We start from the raw sequence: 11,552 nt of genomic DNA on the forward strand, positions 1-11,552 counted from the left end.
CTCTAGGAGAGCAGTGTCGTATAGAATAGATATATTTGTACACATATGAACGGTTCTGGTGTACATTTTTTTCACCATGATTCCTAATAACTCCCTCACGTAAATATGTTTCGTCTACAGGACAATTTTATTTCTTGATAATCGCTTTTCTATCCGTGATAATTACTTTTTTTAAGCTCCCATCTTGCGACGGAACAGCTGTTCGTAGAAGTTTCATCAGATCTTGGTAGTTTCCAGAAATAGAAGTGTCAAGAAAGTAACACCGACGTTATCAAAATGGTGTTAGCAGATCTTGGAAGGAAGATTACTTCGGCTTTAAAATCTTTGAGCAATGCCACCATTATCAATGAAGAGGTAAATTCCAGTCTCTAGAGGCTGTTTGGTGTAGTTGGTAAAAGTAACATGTGGAACATCATTATGTACATAAAATAGTATCAATAGTTTTCCACTCAAGTTTTTGTTTCTTTGTCAAGTACAATAGTTTTATATTATTTGCCAAATGATTTTACATGAAATGTTTTGTTGCTGGAGAAAATTTCCATTAAATTCATCTTTGTCTCTCTTTCTGTGAGTGGTATGCTGTCATTTTTCTTTATAACGTCCAGTTACCTATATACAACTCAGAAATGGCTGGAAAATTCCCTCCAAAACACAAAGCATTAGACCAATAAACTACAGGCTTCGGTTTGATGTTGATTTAAAATGAATGACCTTGTTAATTACCAATTTCATTAATCCCCACATTGATTTTAGTTTGGTATTTCTTTCTAACTAAACTGATTTTTTGTTTGAGAAATATGAAATTAGAATATAAGAATAAACACTCAGGCTTTTGTTTTTGTTTAATAATTACATATTTTCATTCTTTCAGGTTCTTAATGAAATGCTCAAAGAGATCTGCAAGGCTCTCTTGGAAGCAGATGTTAACATTAAACTTGTAAAACAGCTACGAGAGAATGTGCGCTCTGTGATAGACTTTGAGGAAATGGCTGGAGGACTTAATAAGCGCAGAATGATTCAGTCTGCTGTCTTCAAAGAGTTGGTAAAACTGATTGATCCTGGTGTAAAATCCTGGCAACCAATGAAGGGCAAAAATAATGTGATCATGTTTGTTGGTCTGCAGGGCAGTGGCAAAACCACAACATGTACTAAGGTATTTACAAAGATTTCAGCAATCCTATTGAATTACAAGCTGCTCTATCTCGACCTGGCTAGGAGAATTTAAATATAACTATAAACTGTATTTATTTTACAATTGCGAAACAAGTTATTTCAACTTATAATAATCACTCTTTTTGGCCCAGATGGAAGCATTCGAGAAGTCTTTCTATGGGAGGAAACTGGAGTACCCTGGGAAAACCCATATAGTGGGGCAGGTGACCCCTTACCTTTTAGTGTCCGTTCGGGGAATGAAACCCCGGACAGCTAGGTGAAAGGCAAGTGTGCCACCTGACCACCCCAAGAATTTAATAACAGTATAGTAAACCAGGGGCCTTGGGTTTGATTTCTAGTTGTGGCATTTGAAGTAATAATTTTATGTTCCCCAAAGGGAAAGCATATAGTCGCCGCTTCATCTGTCTGTCTGTTTGTTTGTCCATCTATCATAATTTTGTCCAGAGCATAACACTAAAACTATAAGAGGTTTTTAAATGAAACATCATAGGTAGATCGGTCACAGCAAGGAGAAGTGTAATGCACAAGAACCTTCACTTTCTTTTGCCTAATTTAGGAATTATTGCCTTTTGTTATTTTTCATACTTATATTTTGTCTTGAGCGTTACACTAAAACTATAAGAGATATTAACATGAAACATCATAATTAGATAGGTCTTAATGAGTAGGAGAGCAGTGCACATGAATCATAACTCTCTTATTGCTTTTTTATTATTCATACTTAAATTTTGTCCAAGTCAGGAAGCATAACTCATATCTGATGGCCCTTATGTTGCAATTGTTGCCTTTGTAGCTAAATGTAACCAGACATACTTTCCTGAGCCCCCCTCAAAAATTAAAGGAGGAGCTGTCAGTGATTTTTAGGCCTTGGATATTTAAGTCCTTGGCATTTCTTGTACGGCTTTTAGAGTTTGCTATAACATGATTCATCAAAATTTTGGGAGGCTGTTCTGTGCTCTCCTAAAAACTGCTACAGAAATGATTGAGTTCTTTTCTGATTATTAGGAAGATGATGCAGTGATAAAATCATTTAAATGTTTTCTATGTAGAAAGGACTTAATATAGTGGCTTGAAGTAGAATCATATATATATATAGATATACTAAATTTGATAGATTTTGAGGGGGAATATTACAATTTTCCATCCCCTTAAGAATATATACAGATGTTATTTACATGTAAGAAAAAACAAATCTGAATCATAAATGACAGAATGAGATGCTGTTTTATGTCCTTTTCTGAATGGTTTCCAGTGTCAACTTTTCCCCTTTCTTCTAAACTTTTGAAGCAATGATTAGTTTTGTATTTCTGAAACATAACAGTTTTTAGTCCAAGAACATACAGACTGTCCCATTTTTTTGACAGATGGCATATTATTACCAAAAGAAAGGCTGGAAAACTTGTCTCATTTGTGCTGACACATTCCGTGCTGGAGCTTTTGATCAGTTGAAACAGAATGCCACAAAGGCAAGAATTCCCTTCTATGGAAGGTAAGTCTATCTTGTGCTTGTCAAATATTTCAGTGGTTGATTAATCTTGACCCATAACACACTGTTACTCCTTTATCTTCACAAACATTCACTTAGTTAATGAAAATGATATCATAATGGAAAGATAAGAAAGGTGAAATAGCTAATTAGTAAAGTTATGTATATAGAATGAAGATATTGCCTGTATAAGTGATATGTTTAGTGTGAATGATAATTGAGATATGTGCCATATGTTATTTTAAAGATATATGGTGCTGAAATCACTATTTTTACCTGCCTTGGTGAATTTCATTTGATCTCACAATCTTTTGGGGAATTATATAGAGATGTATGTAAAGTTTAACATAGCGCTCATTAAAATCAGTTTTAGCCATATTTAGAATGTATTTCTTCAGCGGTAAATCATTTACTGTTTACAGTTATACTGAGATGGACCCAGTTGTGATTGCTCAGGAAGGCGTTGACAAATTCCGTAATGAAAACTTTGAAGTGATTATTGTTGACACAAGTGGTCGACACAAGCAAGAGGACTCGCTATTTGAGGAAATGTTACAGGTTAACAATGCAGTGGTAAGTTACTCAGACCCAGGGAACACCACAAATCTGTGAAATACTGAGATTTCTTTAAATCAATGTTCTTCCAAATAGCATGTTATCAAAATCAATTGTAGTAAAAAATTGTAGTAGCTTTAGATAGAACAGGTTACATGTGATTGTCCTATCATTAAAAACAGATCTCTTTTCTATTGTCATCTCTCACTGAGTCAGTACTTCTTTGCTTTATTGCTCTTAGGAAAGAATTTGAGAATAAATCAACAGTGTGTTTCCATTAAATGCATTCTCAGGCCCCCAGCAAATGAATATATTGCAATGTTTTGAAAAAAATCTCTGTTTGCTTGACAGTTGAAAAACTATACAATTACTTATTTTTAGGTCATCTGACCCGAAGGGTCGAGATGACCTATAGCCATCGTGCTTCGTCCGTCGTTGTCCGCCGTGCGTCATCCGTAAACTTTTCATTCAAAAAACTTCTTCTCAAATACTAGAAGGCCTAGGTGGCTAATACTTGGCCCATATCATGCTGGCATGGAGCCCTACAAAGTTTGTTCAAGTGAACGACCTTGACCCACTTTCAAGATCACAGGTGTCAAATATGTTAATATATACAAACGACTTCTTCTCAATAAGCAAAAGTCCAAGAGTGCTGATATTGTGCCTGTAGGATGCATGGATGAAGGGCTACCAAGTTTGTTCAAATGAATAACCTCGACCCACTTTCTAGGTCACAGGGATCAAATATGTTAAAATTTTTAAACAACTTCTTCTCAACAACCAAAAGGCTCAGAATGCTGATATTGGGTCTGTATGATGCTGGGATGAAGGGCTTCCAAGTTTGTTCAAATGAATGACCTTGACCCACTTTCAAGGTCACAGTGGTCAAATATATTAAAATATACAAACGACTTCTTCTCAATAAGCAGAAGTCCAAGAGTTCTGATAATGGACCTGTAGGATGCATGGATGACATGCTACCAAGTTTGTTCAAATGAATGACCTCAACCCACTTTCTAGGTCACAGGGGTCAAATATGTTAAAATATACAAACAACTTCTCTTCAATAAGCAAAAGTCCAAGAGTGCTGATAATGGACCTGTAGGATGCTGGATGACATGCTACCAAATGTGTTCAAATGAATGACCTTGACCCACTTTCAAGGTCACAGGGGTTAAATATCTTACAATATGCAAATGACTTCTCAATAACCAAAATGATTAGAGTGCTGATATTGGGCCTGTAGGATGCTTTGAGGAAGTGTTACCAAATGTGTTCAAGTGAATGACCTTGACCCACTTTCAAGATCACAGGGTTCAAATATGTTTAAATCTGTAAACGACTTCTTCTCAGTAACCAAAATGCTCAGGGTGTTGATATTGGGTCTGTAGGATGCTGGAAGGAAGGGCTACCAAGTTTATTCAAATGAATAAAGCCCACTGTTTTAACAGCAGACTCACTGTTGTTAGAGTTTGGCTTGCTTTTTGTCAGATGACTGTTAAGGCCCATGGGCCTCTTGTTCATACATGTAATGTTTTATTCAAAGTTGCTAAGATTTCAGTTATTTTCATTCTTTTCTCAGGACCCAGACAATGTGGTGTTTGTGATGGATGCTACTATTGGCCAGGCTTGTGAAGGTCAGGTAAGTAAATTCTCCATTAAATTTTTCTTTTCACTATATGTCTAATCCTTAACATAATCCAGGGGTGCAGAGAGTGAAAGTGATTGTAACTCCTGGAGTATCGAGGATGTCTCTACTTAAGACACTGGTGTCATTCTTAAAAAGAAGGTTGTTAGTAGGTGTCCGTTGTTATATGTTTTCATGTAGAAAATTGATGTGTTAAATATGATTAACCACATCAGGTATAAAACACCCTGGTTTTTAATCTACAGTGCCTATAATTATAAACATGTTGAGATGATTATAAAAATAACTGACTCATACACATATTATTGATTTTTGTAAAGTTTTTTTGGTTATTTTGACTAATTGCATGTAATTACTGATTACCTGTTATTGATTAAATCATGTAATTAATAATTATGATTTATTGCTGTACCCATAGGCCAGAGCCTTTAAGGAAAAAGTTGATGTTGCCTCTGTCATCATCACAAAGTTGGATGGACATGCAAAGGGTGGTGGAGCTCTCAGTGCGTAAGTAGTCTAAGGGAGATGATTCACTACAATGATTGATTGTTCCTCGCAGGAGTAATAATTTATTGTGAAATTCACAGAAGTGTTATCTGTTTATTTATTTATTTTACACATGCTCTTCTCATCTCTCCATCTTAGTGTTGCTGCAACAAAAAGTCCAGTGATTTTCATAGGGACGGGAGAACACACAGATGACTTTGAACCATTCAAAGTTCAGCCATTTATCAGCAAACTCTTAGGTTTGTAAAAGTTTGTTTGTTCATTTAAAACATATCCACAGTAATACAAATACCACAATTCAATTCATTATATTTTTCAAGGATATTTTTTAGTTGCTTATTTGTAGAGTATATATTGATGGTGATGTTTAATAAATGGGAGTCAATTCAAATTGTGGTAAATTATGGAAATTTTTACCAAAGTTGGATGTATATCAAAATTTGACAAAAGTTGTAAAGTCTCCTAATCTATTATATGAAATGTTTTTGACATGAAAACGTTTTTGCTAGATTAAATGTTGAAAATGTTAGGTACCAATTGTAGATAAGCATGAAACACATTACTGTTCCAGGAATGGGAGATATTGAGGGATTGATTGACAAAGTCAACGAATTGAAGCTGGATGACAATGAGGAGTTGATGAAGAAACTGAAGCAAGGTAAATCTAAAGAAAGATGAAGAATAAAGGTTCATTGAGTCTAGGGTTGATCTAAAGTTTGGAAAGATATTATTTTATCAACACTGTGAAAAAGTGGAAATGAGTATGAAATGTTCATAGAGAAATTTGAGATATTTATCATCCTTATCAGTATCGAGGAATGGTAAAGGTTATTAATGGTCATATTTACCATTTCATTTGATTTAATGAAGATTTTAAAATCAGGAAATCTTTGTCCATAGAGTAAGCATAAATACAGTGAAATTTCACTATTTGATTGGTAGTAATTACAACCATGATTGTTTGATTGGTAGTAATTACAACCATGATCTAGAAGAGAAAAAAAAAAAGGTGTTCCCCAAGATTGAGCCCCATTCTGTTAGTGTACAGGTACACTACTTGCATGCCTATGCTATGACAATTTCTGTGCCACCTCCCTGCTCAGTGAAACACTTCATGGCATATACAGGAGGCATGGGCCAGTGTTTAACCTTACATCAGGGTACTCTCTACCACAGGTCTGGGGACTTTCCCTAAAGCTGTTTGAGACACAAGGCCTCAGTTTGTAGCTTCAACAGAGTGCAAGTATTCGAGGAACACCACATGTGGAAGTATAGGATTGTTGGTGTATATATACCATGTTATATACTTGGCCAGCTACATGAGGTCTCTTTAAATTTGAATATTTTTATGTAAGAAATTTTATAGGAAATATTCCTTTCTTGCTAATACTGTAGACTTACATTTTTTTGATCCACTGTTAGTAGATGAACAATCTAAAATAATTGTTTATCTTATGTTGTATATCAAAGTGTGTAAAATATTTGTTACTTTAGTAGGTTTTCAAGCGTTAGTTTATTTTGACAGGGGCAGTAACTCTTGTTCCTGATGTATTTTTGTTTAAAGTTTGGTTTAATGAGTTACATGTAGATGTGAAATGATGAAACGTGCTAGTATGATGAATCTGATTTTGTTAATACAGGTCAGTTCACGCTGAGAGACATGTATGAACAGTTTCAGAACATAATGAAAATGGGGCCATTCAGCCAAATAATGGTAAGTAAAAGAAAAACTTTTCTTCCAAGCCTTAACATCACCTACAAGATGATATTCATGGCTAGTGCCACTACAGGGCTATTTTATTAAACAATGAAATAAAAACTGCTCAAGTCATGATTAAGATGGCAAAAATGGCAAAGTTAATATATGTCAGTATTTATATGGGTTGGCACGCACTGGGTCCTTTTTCTCTAACTGTTCCGCGATTTTTGGGTAGAAGGTTGAAAGACACTGTTGTAATACATTATAGATAGGACTGAATAATTATGTAGTCTTATATCTTTTTGTTTTCTAAAGGCTGATTGGAAATTGTGTTTCTTTGAATTAATGATAGCTTCATTGGCTGTAAAGCTGTGGTCCAAGGGGAGATAATTCAGACATTTTTATTTCAAAATTATTTATTTTCATTTGATCAAAAAGGAAAGAATATACATTCATCTTTTAAATAATGGTTTTACAAAATGTAGTGGTTTATGAAAGTGTGTTCATTTCAATATTATGATGTATCAAAGTTAAGATCAGTTCTTTTCATACTGATCCTGAAGCATTTATTGGAAGTGGTTTTGAAAGATCACTACAAAGACAATGGATGTACATCAATGTGGCAACTGTTGATAAATTATAAATAAAATGTTGATATAAACTATGTTGTATAATTTTGTAAGTTCTTTGCTTTTTTTTTTACACTAAATCTTTCTCTGAAATTTAATGTTTTAAAGCAATTCATTTTTTTTTATTCATTTCACTTTACATTAAAATCTTATAGTACTCAATATTTAAATATCTCGAGTTTTGATGTTTTTCATTTCCAGGGATGATCCCAGGGTTCAGCTTAACCTTCTAGATCTCAATACTTAAATATCTGAGTTTTGATGTTTTTTTCCCAGGGGATGATCCCAGGGTTCAGTTCTGACTTCTTAACTAAGGGCGGGGAACAGGAATCGATGGCCCGTCTGAAAAAACTAATGACGATTATGGACAGTATGAATGACACAGGTGGGAACACTACTCTATCATATTTCAATTTTTTAATTTAATTTGTGTCTAGTTTGCTAATTTCAGTATGAAAAAATATTAAGAATTAAATGCAAAGGATCATGCTTGGTGTAATATTGATTTTTGGAATGTAGAGCAAAATGTTCCATTAAACAAATATCAAGATAAAACCACCAGAAAGATGCTTGATATTTAGATATTTATATAAACAAAGTTCCTGTCCTAGATGTCTGCATCCTATAGTGAAATTAAAACTACAATTATTTTGTGTCTTAAATTTTATTCAAACAAAAAGTACATGACATTTGATAAATATCAGAAAGTGTACATTAACAGTTTTGTTTTCTTGGACATCATTTTACACCAGCAGAAAAATATTTGTAAATATAAAGCCAAATCATATACACCAAATGCTAGTCCTTTATAGATATGCTAAATAGCCTAATAGTCAAGAGTCAGTTTGCTTCCATTGTTTTTCATCATTAGAATAAAAACTATTGTAATGATATGTGAGTAAGGAGAAATAGTTAAGAATTTTCTCATAGTTAAACAAAATTATTTTGAAAGATGCAAACTAAATTGATACTTCATTCTCAATGTATAAATCCAAACCTATGGACATCAGATACGAAAATGACTGATATGCATTATTTGTTGTTTATTAAAAGGTAAAATCATCTGTGAATTTTGAATGGCTTTGAGATTGATTTTGTCATTTCAAAATTTCTGATAATTGGTGTGTGAAAGAATATTGATTGTCATTTTTGCGGCAAGAAGTGTGGTCCATTCAGGCCTAATGCTGCTCTTTAAATTTGCTGGTCAGAAGTAATGTGTTAGTCTCCTTTAGAATACAATATACATGTAGTGTTTATTTTGTCATATCTTCAGTAGAATATTCTAGTTCAATCTTGAACAAATCACAAACCTTGTTCACCAGTATGTCTCAATTTACTGACTTCAGTTGATGAATTTTTAACTTCATTTTGAAAAATACATATCAGCCTTAAAAGTACTGATATCTTACAGAGCTTGACAGTCTGGAGGGGGAGCGTTTGTTTGCTAAGCAGACAGGTCGAGCTCAGCGTGTGGCTCGGGGAGCAGGAGTTTCTGTTAGGGAGGTCAATGAACTTCTCACTCAGTACAAGAAATTTGCACAAATGGTGAAAAAAATGGGAGGAATTAAAGGCCTGTTCAAAGGTAACTGTTGTCAGCAAATTCTTCTTTTTTAATAGGAAAGTTTCCTTGTAGATAAAATTAGTATCTCTTATATGGAAATATTTTTGGTCCATTTATAAGAATTGATCTGTTTTGAATTAATGCTTAAAATGTAACTTTTGCTTTAATCTTCCCAGCAGAGAGTCATCTTATATGTTGAATATACAACTATTTACATTTCAGAATTTTGTATTTTGAAGGCTTTTTCTGTTTTAACACAAAGTGTTTGCCATACTGTAAAAACAAGGAATGTAAAAGCTGTGAAAAGATACTTTGAAATAGTGATACTGAAGCATAAACTATGGGAAGAATCTGAATTTGTTTCAAATGATAACATTCTACAGGAGGTGACATGAGTAAGAATGTGAACCCCGCTCAGATGACCAAGATTAATCAACAAATGGCCAAGATGATGGATCCTCGAGTCCTTCAGCAGATGGGTAAGTATACCTCCGCTGTTGTCCAAGAGAAGAAACTGAGAGATAAAAAACTTAATTAGCTGAAATCTGATGGGTTTTATGTGACAGGATAGGAGAGAACTTTCAGGTGTGTTTAATGAGTTCCTATATTTGGTATATACTTAGATACCTTTTATTGATAAACTTTGAGTCACATCAAAATTTTGATACTCTTACTGTACTGTACTACTATGTCCTAACACAAAATCATAGAAGACTTTGTACTTTGTACCTATATGTGGCAGTTCTCCCAAGCCTGGTGGTAAACTATTGCTGTTAAACCCCCCGCCCCCCTTCCCCCCAACCGGCCCTGCAGCAGCATTTGAGTTTGAAGTAATGTGTTGGCCTGGTAGGTCTATTGCTTGGTGAATTTTGAGTATAATGTTCATTTGTTTTCAGGACAGGCAGTATATCTGAATAAGAATATAATGTACATCAACATGTTTCTCCACTTCCAGGTGGCATGCAGGGCATTCAGAACATGATGAGACAGTTCCAGCAAGGAGCTCAAGGAAAGTTTGGTGGTGGAAATATGTTCAATGGATTTGGTGACAGATAAGAAAATAATCTACAACAGAATCAGCAATGTTTACCAGATAGGGAAATACCTATCCTGGGCATGTTAAGCAGTGGGAACATGTTCCTACAGATTTGGGAATATATAGAGGAATAATGGACCTTTTCAACATTTATCAGCAGCTCTTTTTACAAGTGATAAGAATTTAGCTGGTAATGAATCTGTAGGTCTGTTATCTGCAGATTTTACAGCGAGAAATGATGAAACCCAGGACATATAATTAGTCTATACAGCAGATTCTGGTGCAAATGTTACAGGATAGCATGTCAACCAAATCTTTAATTCTTCAAAATGTTTTTATCCACCAAGAAAAGACTGCTTATGTTAATTCAGAGTTGAACAAATTCACTTTTTGATGGTCATCATACAGATTAACATATCTTTGCAGATACCTAACACACATCCTTTTAGAGACAGTGTTGTTGAATTATGGTGTTCTATTCTTCAAAAATTGACAACACTGTAATTTTGTGTGGTGCTACTTTGAAATACACTTGATAATTTGTATGCTGTCTTTGAAATATAGCTTTCATTGTGGCATTTGCAGTTATCAACCTTTATGAAAAACCTGTTAGAGACTTCAGAGAAAAAAAAAGAGAAGTCAGTTATAGTAATGTTAAAGAAATGCACCTGGGCTTTAATTTGTGGCCAGAACCTTGTATAGTCTGATACCTGAAGGTTAAAAAAATTGCAGAGTGGTACAAAGTGATTTAGGTATAGTGGTACGAATGAAGACAATGCATTACTGATGCAAGACTCTAAATTTACAGTTGAATTGTTGCCCTTGAGGTAAATACGTCAGTTATACCAATGTCTCTCTGTATACGATTGAACTGAAAAGTTCATTGGATGATATCTAGTTACTCTAATTTCTGTTTAGAATCTGTTCGTTGATAGTTTTGTAATGTCGTTCGGGTTGAAGGAGACAGATTTTGATAATCCATTAATTTGTAAATAAATTTGTGAAAAAACTGAACTGTTTTATTTTTTTTGTGATTTTATAAGAATTTGTAATCTGTAAGATTCCTAGGGTTAATTACCAACAGACTGTTGAGGTTACAAGTTCATCCCCATAGTAAACTTGGCTTGTAAGAGAAAGGAAGCCATCTTTGTATAAGTGATCACTGTAAATCAACTATTTAATTTGATTCTGTCACATGACATCACCATGTTCTAGTTTCACTTTCAGCTTGGTGACAAACCTTTTTGCTCAGTAAATG

The 11,552-nt window shown here is 34.2% G+C and overlaps 1 protein-coding gene across 1 annotated transcript; it reads left to right on the plus strand.

Annotated features, from left to right (window-relative positions):
* On the plus strand, nt 1-11,308 carry LOC132550768 (signal recognition particle subunit SRP54). Its single transcript, XM_060214856.1, has 13 exons — nt 1-354; nt 872-1,153; nt 2,538-2,662; nt 3,082-3,232; nt 4,797-4,856; nt 5,281-5,369; nt 5,508-5,608; nt 5,941-6,027; nt 7,010-7,083; nt 7,974-8,082; nt 9,109-9,279; nt 9,642-9,737; nt 10,214-11,308. Exons 1-13 carry the CDS (start codon nt 277-279, stop codon nt 10,312-10,314), a joined length of 1,524 nt encoding a protein of 507 aa, XP_060070839.1. The 5' UTR covers nt 1-276; the 3' UTR covers nt 10,315-11,308.
* Nucleotides 11,309-11,552: the final 244 nt, after the last annotated feature.

Source organism: Ylistrum balloti, unplaced genomic scaffold (assembly GCF_031769215.1).
Source record: "Ylistrum balloti isolate Yb309-2 unplaced genomic scaffold, AGI_CSIRO_Ybal_v1 Utg370148, whole genome shotgun sequence".
Taxonomy (NCBI): Eukaryota; Metazoa; Mollusca; class Bivalvia; order Pectinida; family Pectinidae; genus Ylistrum; species Ylistrum balloti.

Coding starts and splice junctions, on each gene's coding strand:
- LOC132550768 (XM_060214856.1), top strand. CDS start 277: ATGGTGTTAGCAGATCTTGGAAGGAAGATTACTTCGGCTTTAAAATCT. Junction 2,663..3,081: donor AGAATTCCCTTCTATGGAAG/GTAAGTCTATCT, acceptor TACTGTTTACAG/TTATACTGAGATGGACCCAG. Junction 4,857..5,280: donor GCCAGGCTTGTGAAGGTCAG/GTAAGTAAATTC, acceptor CTGTACCCATAG/GCCAGAGCCTTTAAGGAAAA.